Raw genomic sequence first — 15,843 nt, forward strand, 5'->3', positions numbered from 1 at the left:
CACTCATTAGACCCATCATAGAGTACAATGCCACATTTAGGATGTACCTCACAAGACACTTCCAACAGCTGGAAAGACCACAAAAGCACCTCACCAAGAGAATTACTGGTCTCAAGCATATGTCCTATGCAGCCCGACTGAAAAACTCCGGCTGTACACAGTGGCATATCGCTTACTCAGAGGTGATCTCTGCCTGACTTACAAAGCCATGTCCAACTCAGAATTGATGGACATGCTCCATCCTAAAGAAATCCAAGTCACTGCGAGCCACATGCAATAAATAGAACATACTGGAGGGATAGATTCCTGTCACAGAGACTTATCCATGCTTTGGAACAAAATTCCAAATTACATCAGGCAGAGCCCCTCACTAACGCTCTTCAAGAGAAACCTTGATGAGTGGATGGGTAACAGAAAATACACCCCTAGGAAAGTGTATTAGTTCTGGCTTAAGCACTTGGGCTTCAGGCCAGTTATTCTATATTAAGAAGGTTTGTGGTCTGTACTCTTGTGGGAGGAGAGGCTGGATTCTGCCCTTCTGAGCTGGGAATGTTTGGTCACAGGCTTATTGTGCCTGCTTATTTGAACGGTTTCTTTCTGAAATTGGTGAGGCTTGTTGCTGTAGCATAGACCAGATTCAGGCATGCTGAATCTAGCTTTGTTTGTATAACTTGAGCACTGATCCAGGCCATCTTTTTTGGAGAAGTTTCCCCTGCACCCTAGTAAGTAGGGGTGTGCAGTTAGAACTTGTCTGATTGAAGACTGCTAGAACAGGGCTCAGCTTTGAGCTTTTTTTTGGTTAATTGGGTAACTTGTTTAAATCAGTTTGTTCGTTTTCTGTTGTTTTTATATATATATATATATATATATATATATATATATATATATATATATATATATATATAAAATTGCACTTTATTCATCTGCTTTTACTGTATTTGTGTTTCTTCCTACTTTATTACTAGGGGCATTGACTACAACTCTGATCTGTGATATATAACAATAAGTATCTTTTTCTGTGCATTTAAAGTGTTTTTGAGTGTATCTGCTTTATTTTCTAATATATATATATATATATATATATATATATATATGTATATATATGTGTATATATGTGTATAATATATATCTATATATATATATGTGTATATATATATATATATATGTATATATATATATATATATATGTGCATATATATATATATATATATATGTGTGTATATATGTGTATATATATGTATATATATATATATATATATATATATATATATATATATGTATCCACATTCCGCCCCCTCCCCCGGACAAGAAAACCACCATGAAAAACTTTTCAAAAGCAAACTTCACATTACTTAAGACCGAGGTGGAAAGTTTCAAAGCCCCCGTGCTGAAGGATAATGCTGTCCAAGCTACAAAATCATTTACTAATGCATTCTACGGGCACCTACAAGAATGCATGGATCATGCCATCCCAAGCAAAAGACTCACTCCTCCAAGAAAAGGAAACCAGTCTGGTGGACTGCCATAAACGAGGTATACAATAGAAGGAGGAAACTAGTACAGAAAAGAGTAAAATCCCAAGAAGGGAAGACATCCTTGATCAGTATCAGCAAGAAACTATGATCCCTCATAAAATCATCCAAGGCGAGCTTTGAAAGAAAAATTGCCAAGGACTCAGATAACCACAAGGCATTCTTTAGCTATGTCAAGATTCTAAGTGGCAATGCTCAGATCTGCTCGGAGATGGTGCAGAATGGCACAAATTACACTGAACCGACCAATATCGTCAACATCCTGGCAGACAGGTTCAGCACAAACTTCACCCCCCTCTCACCCCCAAAAGGGCCCATAACTATACCAGAAGAATGTAGAGCCCCTGAAATAACAAACACTCAGGTTAAAACAGCCCTCTCCAAAGCCAAAAACACAGCATCAATAGGACTAGATCCCAGGCTGCGTCCTACACAAGCTCAAAAATGAACTAACCCCTCACCTAAATACACTGTTCAAACTCAGCCTCTCCACAGGCTACATACCCATAGAGTGGTGCACAGCAACAGTTATTCTGCTCCACAAAGGTGGAGCCACAACAGACCCTGGGAATTATCACCCTATAAGCCTGACTAGCTTGATATGCAAGGCTATGAAGTGCATCATCATGGAACTCATTAACAGAGACATTGGGAGCCTCCAAAAACTGGACCCTACCCAGTTCGGCTTTAAGGGCAGATCATGCCTCCTAAACCTGGTGGACTTCTTTGAGACAGTTACCAAGGCTATTGATGAGGGAAAGGTGGTACACACAGCATATCTACACCTCGCTAAGGCCTTCAACGCCATTCCCCATTCTGGTATTATAGACAAGCTCACCAGCCTGAACATAAACCCCTATGTCACAAGATGGGTTGCTAACTGGCTCACAGACAGAACCCACATGGTGAGAGTTGTGGGAGCTAGGTCTGACTCTAAACCGGTTACAAGTGACGTTCCCCAGGGCTCAGTCCAAGGACCCCTTTTGTTCAGCATATACTTCTCAGAGGTACAGGCAAGCACAGGAAGGCTATGGTTGACCAAGTTCACAGACAACTGCAAACTAGGGGCTATAATTGACTCTCCGGCTGACACAGACATCCTCCAAAAAGGTCTCACTGAGACAGATACCTGGCGTCAAAATCATGGCCTCAAGCTAAATGCCAAAAAGTACATAGTCATCCCCTTTGGAAAAAAACAAAGTACCCACAAACTACCACATACTTGGTAGTTCCCCTAAATACGGAAGACTTAAGGGATCTGGGGACCCAAGTAGATAGTATTCTCACCTTTGATAATCACATTGCCAAAATGGTTAGAAAATCCTTTTACGTGGCCCACCTAATCACAAAAGGGTTCGCATCCAGATCAAAAGAGGTCATTGTGCCCCTCTACTCATCACTCATCAGAACCATCATAGAGTACAACGCCCCATTTGGTTTGTTCCTTACAAGACACCTGCAACAGCTGAAAAGACCAAAGAAGTACCTCCCCGAGAGGATCACTGGCCTCAAACAGATGTCCTATGCAGCTCGACTGAAGAAACTACAGCTGTTTCATACCGCCTACTCAGAGGTGATCGCTGCCTGACATACAAGGCCATGCCCAACCCAGAATTGATGGACATGCTCCACCTAAAGAAAATCATATCCCCTCGAGCCACACGCCCTAGGGATGTAAACCTCACCACAAAAATAAATAGGATGTGCTGGAGGGATAGATTCCTGTCCCAGCGACTTCCCATGCTTTGGAACAAGATCCCAGTCTACATGAGTCAGAGCTCCTCACTAACACTCTTCAAAAGAAACCTTGATGAGTGGATGGGAAACAAAGTTTACCTCGGGGGTCACTTCAGTGGCTCTGCTGGACAGAGGCACAGGGAGTTAATCTAAGGGGGCAGCGAAAGCCAACACATTCTGGCTAGGGTTATAAATGCCTTCGGGCAGATAGCCTAGTTACCTACCTATGAACCTATTAAACTACAGTCTAACCAATCTAAAAGCCCAAAACAATTCTGGAACTCCATTAATTCTCTTCTCAACCCAGGTACCAAAAGCAACTCCTGCCCTGACACCAGCAAATTTGACCCTGAACTAGCCTGTCTATTCAACTCCTCCTTCACTAACTCCATAGCTGAACTGACCAAAACCTTCCCTAACAATAACCCCTCCCCTCAATCCACACTTTCATCAACACCCTCCGCCTATATTCAGCCTTAAACCCATCTCAACATCCTATATAAAAAAATTACTCTCCAAATTAAAACCTTGCTCCAATGCCCCTGACAATATCCCATTCTCCTTCCTAAAGATAGCCACAGATGGTATTGCTCTTCCCGTTAGCATCCTGATCAATAGATCCATGCTAGAATCTTATGTTCCCAAACAATGCGCACTACCTTCATTCTACCTCTCCATAAAGGCTGCATAAACAATAACATCTCCAACTTCTGCCCCATAGCCATCCTCTCCCCAATTTCCAAACTACTAGAAAAATGCATTCACATTCAGCTCATGCCATTCTTAGCCAATAACAAACTAATCACTCCAACCCAACACGGCTTCCTTCCAGGCCATAGTACAACCACTGTACTTCTCTCCTTCATAGAGACCATAAATCTTGCCCGGGACTCTGGAAAAATAGTTTCTACTGTTCTTCCAAGGCATTCGATACCATCTCCCACACCCATCTCCTAAGCCATCTCTCCGACCTTAATCTCTACCAGAATACCTTATCCTGGTTGTCTAGCTACTTCTCCAATAGATCTCAAGCTGTAAAATGGGGGACAGGCACCTCAACCTTCCTTCCCACCCCCACTGGGGTTCCCCAGTGATCCATATTCAGTCCAATGCTGTTTAACATCTTTATTAACAATTTCCACAAAGTCATACCCAATACCGAAATTGTACAGTATGCAGACGATTCCACATTAATCTGCAGTGCCACCAACGACCTAGAGCTTCAGACACTGACCCAAGCTGCTTTCTCCACCACTGAAAATTGGATGCTTCAGAATCACCTCTCACTAAATGCCAATAAATCCAAAATACTATCTCCCTCAAAAGACTCCCCTCTTGATAAAAACTCATTCCAAATCATTAGCCAAAACATCTGCACTATAGAGGTTGTTCCCTTTGCCAAACTGCTTGGGGTCACTATTGATGAACACCTGAAATTCGACACTCACATCCAGCAAAACATTAAGAAAACCCATATAAAACATGTTATGCTATACAGGAACTTCCAATTTCTCTCTCCTTCCACCAGACAAACACTTCCCACTACCTGTCTATACTCCCCTCACTAATGTATGGCGCTCCTCTATTTAACTAACTTATCTGCCACACTCACTTCAGAATTGGAAGTCTGTTATTATAAGATTTCTAAATTTGTCACCAAAGCTAAATACTCCTCCCATCACTGTATTGCCCTTAATTTGTTACACTGGCTAGGACTCTCCAACCATCTACACTATCTTCAGATTATCACAGCCCACAGACTAATCTTTCAACCCTCTAAGTGCCCTGCCCAATGCAACATCCCTCTCCCCTACATCCCTCAGAGAACTCAAAGAATTACTCAACAAAACCTAATCTGTGTCTGAAAACCCAATCGCCCTGCTGGTCAACTCCTGCTATCCTTTTCCTTAGCAAAAAAATGGAATTCTCTTCCTTCCTCTCTAAGAACCTGTGCAAACTTTGAAAACTTTAAATCTCAGTTACATTCCTACCTTTACTCTAACAGAAAATGCAGCTGCATTTCCCCACCTAGTCCTATAATTCTCTCTCCACCTCTAAATCCCTATCTAGCTATGATCTATAGGCTACCACACAGATGTACATATTGTAAATATCAAATTTGTACCATGTACCTAAGAATCTATACCTGCTTTCTAACATGAAATTTAACTGTAAATTGTTCATTAATAATATTGTCTGTATCTAAAGGTAATGTACCTAAGAAATTACACCTGCTCTCTAGCATGAAACATAATTGTAAATTGTTCTTTTCTATATTGTATCTGTATCTAAACTTTGTAACATAGAGCTTTTCTCCCCGGGCCTCCGCTCTAAATGGGCTCCCTGAGCCCAGTGGACATCCCCGGTCATCAAACTGGAAATAAAATAAATAAATAAATAAATTCTGAAGGCCAAGTAGCAGCACATGATGTGGGATAGCGAATTCTGTACTTGCTGGAGATGGGCAAGTTCTGTATCCAGAAGCTGTGTGTATTGGGAAATTACAGTAGTCATGACGAGTAAGCCGGGGCATGCCCATCCACAAGATGGTCCTTTTGAGAAGGATGAGCTATTGGATGTGGACAGTGTTCAAGTGGAAACAGAATGGTCTGATAAGACACTATCCCAGTTAAACTGTATAAATACCTCAAACCTAAGAAGTGACAGTCTGTTCAGAAAAAATCCATCAAAATTTTGTAGCCTCATCAACAGATTCTTGCTAATCACCACCACAGGCTGAGTTCTTTACAGCTGTGTGAACAGTCATGGCCACTGCCTTGGAGGAGGTGTGCTTCAGATGATTACAGTTCAGCCAGTTTTAGTTGCATTCTGTGTCCTTACTAAGATAATCTACCACAGATATTTTGTTTTAGGGAAGAGAGGGAAAGTTGTGTATCATAAAACTAAAAGCTTTCCTTCTAATGGAGAACACACATTTGTGTGTATAGGGAGAACAGTAAAGGATCTAGAATCAAACCTTGTAGGACATCAGAAACTGGGTAATTCTTCAGTATCAACTTGAGTCACCACCTGGTGGGTGACAACTGGAGAGGTGGGAGGCAAACTACTCCTGAATAAAAACCAAGACTCCACAGTGCATTCAGAGATGCACATAAAGAATGTTGTGATCTATAGAAAAGTGATCAGGTAGAATCGAGGTGGAACTGGAATGCTGATCCCTTGCCATTTTAAGATCTTTTTTGACCTTAGGTTATCTAAATACTTTGTTTATTCTTGAAAATGGATTGTGCAAGATGCCTAATACTTCTTGTTAGACAAGGATCATGTACCTTTAAATACTAGTAAGTTATCTATAGTGATTAGCATGTCATATGATACAGTGAAGTTTGATAGACTTAACATGTGCAATTAGACCTCATGGAATTTAAAAATGTACATTGTCCCTCCTGACATGACATGGTCTGAAAGTTTAAAGTATCAGCCAGAAATGAGGAGATGCATCTGTTGCCAAGAGTTTGTGTTTGGAATTGTATAACAATTCTTAGTGGAAGATGGTCTTATTCTATGACTCATAGAAGTTGTGCTCCTATGCACAAGATGAAAAAAGTTGTGTTTTGACTCCATTTTGCATCCAATAAAAAACAAAAGAAAAAGTACATTTCTTTTACTGCACTTCATCTACGCAATTTCTTTATTTTAAAATTTTTATTGAATTCACACATGCTGAAAAACATGCGTACACATGCACTGGTGGAGGAGAAAAACCATTACAAACATTTTTCTCTATTGTACATGTTTTCTTTGATTTGCTTATTCACTTCAACATTGCATGCTTCACTTGGGTCCTGCATTCCCTGGGTTTCACTCTTCCTGCTGAGTATTGTTCTGCATGTGTTTTTCCACAACATCGTTTCTGTGTCCTTCCCTTTTCTGGATCACAGCTCCTGTTATTGTGTGCCTTTTACAGTATTTAGTGCCTTGGCAGTTGGTTTGGATTTTGGTTTCCATTTCTTAACTTTTTTGGCAGCCAATGGCATTAGGCTTGGTGTATCCTTGCTATGTCTTAGTTAAAATTCTGTATCACATCTCTGGGGAATCACTTCCGTGGTTGCAATGGTTGGCTTCGCTGGCATTTCTGGTGAAGTACCCTGTGGGGATTTTTTGGAGACTGCCAGTCCATTGCATTCCCAAGAAACATTTTCCCTGTTGCCCCTCTTTCCAATTGCAGCTCCAGCATTTACTGGTTTCTCTAGTGTGCAGGCACTTGTTTGAAGGGATCCTAAACCTTCTGGACTTTGTGCGTGGTTCTTGCAGGTTTCTTCCCACTGTTCCTTTGTGCATTGCCTATCCATTTTCTTGTCTCTTTTGGTTGATACTTGCAATTGTTATGTATAGTTTTATATGCCTTTGGTTATTCCTGTTTTTGGCATCAGCTTCACTTCTGGAATCAACTGGGGGCTGGTAATTCACTTTGCGATCATGTGCGCCTTTCTCTTTGCCTGTATTCTGTCAGTCCTTTGTGGTACAGAGTTATCTTACGCCTGTGTTCCAGGTTAAGCTTGGTTTTATCCCACTCTGTTGCCTTTCTCACTCTGGTTGTTTGCTCCTGGTGCCTTAGTTCCTTTGTTGTTTTTCTCTTCGGGAGGGGGGGGGTTCCAGCCACCCTTGCCTGCTTTTGTCCCTACTTGTTGGTGGGGTCTCCTTTCTGCATTTTTGTGTTTGCTTGGTTCTTGGAATGCTTCTTTTCCTACATTGTAAATGCTGTTTTCTGTATAATTGTTCTTCTTGGGGGCCTGTTGTCTCTGTTTGTGACCCCCCCACACACCTTTTCAGCATCCTTTTTTCCCCCCATTGATTTGTGGTCTTCTGCTCTTCTACGTGTGTGTGTCTGTGTGTGTCTGTGTCTGTGAGAGTAATCCTTGATATTAGTCTAGTTTTTGGCATGTGTCTTTAGGTCTTGTGGTCCTGGACTGCATTATTCTCTGGGTGAAGCAGATTTGTCCTCCTTATGGAGGTGTTCCTTCAGTTCTTTGTTTGTGGTCTGTAGCTTCTCATGTTATTGATGGGAATGTGCCTGATCTGTTTGCAATGCTGAAGTTACTGCAGGCGTTTCCACTGCATGTACGTTGCTGTCCATAGCCATGGTCTGGAACTTTCAGCTTCTCAATTATCTTCTCTTTCATCTCCCCATGTGCCCTTGGCTGCCATGATGGATTCATGCAGCTGGTCTTTTTGATTTGTATCCTGAAGAAGCTTGAGGTGTTTTTAAGGTGTTCCAAAGTGCTGAACTGTACTTTTCAGAGTATGTCAGGTGCAGAATAATGTCTGTGTATGGGGCTGATTTTTCGTGATTGCTGTGCCCACTGTATCCTTGAATGTTTGAGTCCTTTATTTTCTTTGCTGGTGGCTCTGCATATGAAGCAAGTAATGGAGAGAAGATGCCCCTGCCTGGTTCTTCTTTTGGGCATGGCTTGTTGAGAAGGGTCCCTCCTACTTTGGTTCTTGTCTGATTTTTCGTGATTGCTGTGCCCACTGTATCCTTGAATTTGTGAGCCCTTTATTTTCTTTGTTGGTGTCTCTATGTATGAAGCAAGTAATGGAGGGAAGCTGCCTCTACCTGGTTCCTGTGTTGGGCATGGCTCATTGAGAAGGGGCCCTCCTACTTTGGTTCTTGTCTGATTTTTCGTGATTGCTGTGTCTACTGTATCCTTGAATTTGTGAGCCCTTTATTTTCTTTGTTGGTGTCTCTATGTATGAAGCAAGTAATGGAGGGAAGCTGCCTCTACCTGGTTCCTGTGTTGGGCATGGCTCATTGAGAAGGGGCCCTCCTACCTTGGTTCTTGGCTCTGAACTCTTCGAGTCTCTTCCTGGTTGGCCCTGTTCTATCAGAGGTTACAGAAGCTGGCATTCCTCTGATCGGGGAGTCCCATATGACTTTGTGGTGTGCCTTCCCTGCATTGGGTGCCCATTGTTGGTGGTGACATCCTCTGTTATTCTGCCTCCCTCTGGAATATCATTGTTTTGCTGGTATTATCTGATGTTTGTCCCCCCTCACCAGAACCATATTGATAAATGTCTGTCAGTTTTGGTGCCACTTTGGCCATTCTGTTAGCTGGTATGAATACGGATGCATTGTAGTTATGGTTCATGGTTGAAAACGATCCATGTAGGGCTGAGTTTTGAGGGTCTTTACCCTCTAGTTGGTGCAGCCACCACAGCTTTTTCCCAAGACATCGGTATTGTCTATCCTTTTGTGGAGTATTGTTGGATGGAACATGTTGGATCTTTATCAGTTTCTTCCCTCCTGGACTCTGCATGGTGCCATCTGTTCTTGGAGGCTTCCCTTTTGATTTATTGTACATTACTCTTTTTAGCTCATCCTCCACTTTCTTAGCTGTTGGTACTTGAGACTTGTCTTCCTCTAGCCTTGGCACAGTTGAGTCTTCCATGGATATTTGTGCTTTCTTTTGGTTTCCACATTCCTCTTATCAATACAGATGTTCATAGGATTAACGGAATGTATCTAGTGCCTCTGGGTTTTCTGGATGTTTTTCTTGCAAAACCCAGGGAGCCCAAAGACAACACCCCTTTCTATTTTCTGCTGCCTAGATCATGCTCTGGTGTCTTTTGCACTCTGGATTTGTCAGAAGATATTTGCTTGTGAACAGCTTTCCGAGATTCAAGCATGTTGTCCAGGTGCTCTTCTGTTTTCTTTTGGCATCCAATGGTTGCTTCTCTTGCTCAGTTGCATTCTTCTCTTCACTCCAATGTGACCTTAGATAACTTCTTCAGAATGGTTCCTATTTCTTCTCTCCCAGGTCTTTCTCGTTTCCACCTTCTGTTTGAATTCCGTTTTAATGTTGTCCTGCTCCTTGTCTGTACTGTTTGAAGATGTCTTTATCTTCTATTATGGTTCTTGAATTGTTTCCATTGCCCATCCCTTGGATGTTCTCTGTCTCGGATATGTGGGTTGGAGGGTGCCAGTGTCTGTTTTGCTTGAATTGCTCTGCAGCTTTGGTCTTCATTTGTCCATGGTCTGAGATAATTTTTGGTTATTTTTCATAGCTTTCATTTAAACTGAGTGTAAATTTGTTGACTGTAAATTGGTTGTTGTCGTTCCATCTTCCACTGACTCACAATTGCTCCAGCATGGTTTTTAGACCAGGTTAACAATTGGTGCAAGGACAATGTCCTTCAATGAAATGTGAAAAAGTAGCATAGTTCATTTCAGTAAACAAAACAATTTTACATACCATATAACTCTCCAGTCAGACACTGTTGTAAGGAATATAAACACTTTTTTCTTTTAAGCACCTTTATTAAATTATAACTTAATTCACAGTCAAACATTAACAGAAAAGAAGGCAAACCATATTAACATTTTTTTTCTGTTTACATACATTATAAATCACATAGCTTGCCTTTCCTTGTAACTGTCATCAGTCCATTACATAAACTGCTGAATTCCTGTCTTCCCTTAAATCTCACTTTTCCTCCTCTTAAACATAATTCTGCATGTTTTGCTCCCACAATTTGCATTTATTTTTATGTAATTTGCTTTTTCCCTTTTCTAAAGATTCCTCTTGTAGTTATTTTATCTCTTTTATAATAATCAATACTTAAAGTGAACTGACTCAGAGCCCTGTCACTATACTCTGTATCCTACTGACTACTAAGAGGTGACCTGTGTCTGGCATTCAAGGCATCTACATATACCTTCTCCATGTGATGTGGTGGGGGAAAAATAAAAGGTGCACATTCATTAATTTCCAAAGGAAGTCCACCAACATTACAGGAAGTTAAGTGCATGGTTGACGATTGGATGGTCAACCCTAAACAATTCATATGCCACTGATGAACTCTCTGAATTTGCTTTCTTCCATATTGAATCATACGCATATCTTAACATGTCAAAAGCATCCTAGATGACTGGTTTCTGTGTATATATACAGTGGAAGTAATCTTGTGTGCAGTATTGGTGGGCCTCATCCTGTCCAACCAGATGTGTTAATGCAGAAAGCTGTATCATGGGAAATTTAAAAGTTTGACTTTCTGGGACTGCATATTGTTTTTCTCAGCACTTAATTTCACCCTTTTTTATACACTCAGTAGTAGTAGGATACGAAGGTTTTCAACTAAATGTACTTATGCCAGTGCATGAATGAGTTGTAAAGGTGATTTAAAAAAGCCTTGTTTAGAATACAGATGGTCTGTGCATGTTGGGGGGGGGGGTTATTTGTTATAATGCACCATTTTATCTTTATTCCTTCACTTATACCTACCCACTACTTATTGAAAAATCTTTTGACTTCCTTCACTTAGTTTTTTTTTTTCTTCTGCTTTGATATTTAGGTGTTCTCCTGATTCCAGCAAAGAAGACCTCTAAAAGTGGAAACCCCTGGGTAGCTGTTTTGTTTTCTTGGATATTGGTTCAGGTATTTATTTGTTATTGCAGTGTGTATTTAGTTGCTTCCATTACAAAAATCATAATTTAAACATTTGGTTGGTAATAACCTGATTCAGATAGAGAAATGCTGATGGTCTTGCAGTGTTCTGAATGGAAAGCTAAACATGCAACAGGGAGACTAGCTTTAAGTGCTCTTAAATGGGTACATTTAGGCCACTGAAATCATACGTGTTACATAATGAGCTCTGACTTACCATCAGTCTGTGTAAATTTGATCCTCAATGATTCACCTATCAATTTTTCCAGTTGTATACCACCTTTCATGCTGAGAATATCAGTAGGTTGTAGTTTCTGTCCCATTTGTTTTTTTCATGATTTAATTTTTTTTAACTTTTATGCTGAGATCTTTCCAATGCATTCCATAATCATTTATTCTGATTAGCTGGCATTTGTGTTTAGTTTGTTTATAACTTACATTTGTAATGAGTTAATTTATGCTCATTTAGTATACTTTGAGAATGTGTTCTTTACTGACTGCTTTTAAAGTCTGATCTGATCCTTTATTACTTCACTGTAGTTTTCTGCCCATTATTTACCTATCCCTCTAGAGATATTTGCTCTGCATAAATTGGTTCCTTTGCTAAATTGCTCCAGCAATCCCTGCGTCTTGAGCTCCCCTCTGTTTCATCAAAATCCTTTTTCCACTTTGATTTATAACCTTTTTGTTGAGTTAGAGCCTTAACAGCATAGATCTAAAGTACTGCTTCAAATCAGGTTACACTAAAACCCCATTTTCTAGGGGGAGAATTGGCTTATCTTCCTCTAATCATTACAGCTGAGTGACACTTCCAGATGCTTCTGCAGTTGCGTCCTAATGATTCCTCTAGGCATCAAGTATTGCTAGTTCATATTTGTATTCATTACAAAACCATGCTACATACAAAGTATTGAAAGATTTCATCTTAAAGTGTACACAGTAGCAAACACCTCTGTACTGATATTTGACCTCTGAGTAGTATAGGTTGAGTTAATTGTTCATGTAATATTTATCCTGTCATCAATTTCCTGTTTGTGTAAACAACTTGACAACCAAGTAGCACAGACAGAGCTGCTTAGCCTCGTAAGATGCATCTTAGCTTGATGAACAGAGAGTCTTTGGCATATTCGTCTCCCATCTCTTCTCCCTTGTATTATGGATCAGAGGAGGAGGATTCTGTCAGTCCAGACTTCCCCTTGGAGGAACTGTCCTTTGGCAATGCTATTTCTCGTACGATTATAGGTATGTATGTAACTTGAGTGGTTGCTGAGATATTGCAGTTGTTTACAAAATATTAGAAACATATTAGTTACTGTGACTTACAAAATGCTGTTTAAGACCAAGAACCTAAAGAATACTACCACTACAAAAATAGTTTGTGCTGAAGAGTTCGAAATACCCACATTTTCAGTAACCTCTGTCATTCCAGAGACATGAACATTTGTTTGAAATGTAAGGCCATAATTTTATTCTTTCATAAACCTAGTCTCTGCCCATTGGAAGTTGCAGGAGGGATTGAGTTAACTTCTTGCCCTTTTCTCTCCCAGATAAACTCCTGCAGCTCAATGTTAATCAAACCCAACTTCTGTTTTTGATTAAAAAAAAAAAATATATATATATATATTTTATATAAAACTTAGCTGCATGCACATACCCTTGTGACTTTCTGAAAGGATTTGACTGGCTTCCAGTAAACAAAGCCACATTGCTTCTTAGTACTTCTTAGTACTTCTTAGTACTCTCATTTTCAAAATCCTCATACAAGTTTGTTGCTTTCTTGTATGGATAAAATTCCATCTCATACAGCAGGGTTACTCTCTAGAGATAACCTAGACAACAGGCTGTCCCTCGTCAGATCCTGCTTCAAATCTCAGTTGGTGAAAGAGCATTCTCAAAGTTATGCCGTTCCATCTGGAACAATCTGCACAATATTGGACAGCTACAAACTTTAGATGTTTACTCCAAACTGAAAGCATCTTTCATACAAGGCATTCTGCAACTGCTTTAAAGATTTCACTTGTACCTCATTTGGGTATCATTTTATTGTCACTGCTGAAGTTTTCATTTCTGTACAATTTATAATCTTCAATGTCCACTTTTGAATATGATGCAGTTATGCTGTTCTGCCCACCTGAATCTTGGTCTCATAATGAGATTTAAATGTGGCCCCTCAAACTCGTGTGTATGGTAAGTACTATGTGTAATGTAGTGTGTGTGTATGTATTGTGTATGTGTGTGCTGCATACATTACTGTATTGTATAGATATTAGTGTAATGTTTAACAGCTTTCAGTCACTGATTGCACTTTACTTTTGCCGACCTGTGGCATAGATCGGGTCTTCTAACCAGTTTACTTTCCCAATTTGATAAATAAGAAAGTAAAATTTTTTTAAAGACTGCTATTCCCTTTTCATCAACACTTAAGATTCAGTTCCATCCTCTTCCAAATATCCTACACCATAAGGATGCCATTGAAAACAGGCATGGTCAGTCTCCTGACAAAAATAACCTTCCAACAGGTACCACCAGACCAGAAGGAGTCTAGCAACTGTTCCAGATTTGTTTACTTCTAAAGAAGGTGAACGACCTCAGGTCTATTTTAGACCCAAGTCAGTAAATAAAGATACTGTTCCAGATGATGTAAGCCATGCTACCCTGTCTGCAGGAGAATGCTTGGATATGATCAGTAGAACTTCAAAATGTTTATCTCCAAATAAAGGTTGTGTGTCCAGATGTCCTTCCCTATCACTGTTTCCATATCCTTTACAAAGGGATTCGCTGACAAGGGTAGCCTAATGTCTGGCCAGTATACCAAAGACTTGGGAATTTATTGACATTGTGTCACGCATATGCACACCACTCAAGGCATATAGGGCACAAGGGTGACGTGGACATACAGACCTCAGAATTTCTTTGCCATCATTTCAAACACCATCATTGATCATCAGTCTGAACACTCTTTCTGTGCTGGTTACTGCATGTCCCATTGGGGTTTCTTTTTATCTCTTTTTACTTTTATTTTTTTGAGTTTACGTGTCATCTAGAAAGGGAAAATGTCAGTGTGGGAGGCGGATTTCCCATAAAGATTGTCACAAACTGTCTCTTCTGTTTGGGTGCTCCTCATGAAGATATGCAGTGTTCTGCTGCCAAGTGCTTGTCCCCAAGACCCTGTGTAGTTGTCTCTCCTCCATATTGATTTACCTGGTGTACCAGTGTCTTAAATTGTTTGCTCAAGATACTGTGGCAGAATCTTCCCATTCCGAAGGTCAGCTGCCTGCCAAGGCAAAGACCAAAACTTCTGGTCTGATTTGGCTGCTGTCCTGCCTTCCCCCCATACATCTCTCTCGAGGCTGGCAAAAACTCGGAGGATTGCCCAGTGGTTGTATCAGATTCCTCTGCAGTGACCCAGTTGGAGGTTGGTTTAGCTCCAACTTCTCACATTGCCTCAAAGGCTCTACAAATGTCTGCTCTAGGTGTTGAGGGGGAGTATCTGCTGGTTATTTGAGGATCCAAGGGAGGGCCGCTGTTCAGGAGGAGATTCCTACTATGTTGGTTGAGTGTAGGCAAACGTCTGAACTGCCTAAGGATTTTAGGGTAGATATTCCCCAGAAGTAAAAATAGAAGACTAAACATTTCCTGTGCTGCTAAAGATCCCCAGTGTGAATCACAGGATTTTACCCAAGGATTATTTAATGCATTAATGGCCATAAAGCCTCCTCAGAGTTTCTGTGCCTGCTCCTCCTTAGTCTTCTACTCCTGTTAAGAGACTCAGAGGGCAGGAATCACTTGGAGTATTTGGATTCTGAGGATCAGTCTTTGGCATGTATCTCTCAAATCCCATCTCCCTTGGATTATAGATCTGAGGAGGAGGATTCCATCAGTCCAGGCTCCCCCCTTGGAAGAACTGTCCTTTGGGTTAACTATTTCTCATGTGATACATTTCAAATGGGAATGTTCTCAAGTTTTGGTTATTCAAAAGTGGTGGTATGAACTTCTCCAAATGGAGTGTCCTAAACCCTCTGGTGAACCACCTGTGTTGGCTGCCCTTCTAGATACCTTTTCAGCAGCCTCTGTGGCCCCTGATTCTCAACTTCCTGCCCCTAAGGGAACCTGTTAGATTTTACTGAGTGGCTGATGATTAAGTTCTTGTACAATTGTCCTTCTGCTGA

At 40.6% G+C, this 15,843-nt stretch overlaps 1 protein-coding gene across 2 annotated transcripts in view; it reads left to right on the plus strand.

The window, feature by feature from the left end:
- The window catches only part of LOC122801135 (solute carrier family 12 member 9-like), a 1,658,551-nt gene that overhangs the window by 791,411 nt on the left and 851,297 nt on the right, over positions 1-15,843 (plus strand). For both annotated transcript variants that reach the window (XM_044070675.1, XM_044070674.1), the window contains exon 8: positions 11,583-11,665. In XM_044070675.1, coding sequence (XP_043926610.1) covers positions 11,583-11,665 — 83 coding nt within the window. The remainder of the gene's footprint in view (positions 1-11,582; positions 11,666-15,843) is intronic.

This window comes from Protopterus annectens, chromosome 4.part1 (assembly GCF_019279795.1).
Source record: "Protopterus annectens isolate FY-2018-M chromosome 4.part1, PAN1.0, whole genome shotgun sequence".
NCBI lineage: Eukaryota > Metazoa > Chordata > Ceratodontiformes > Protopteridae > Protopterus > Protopterus annectens.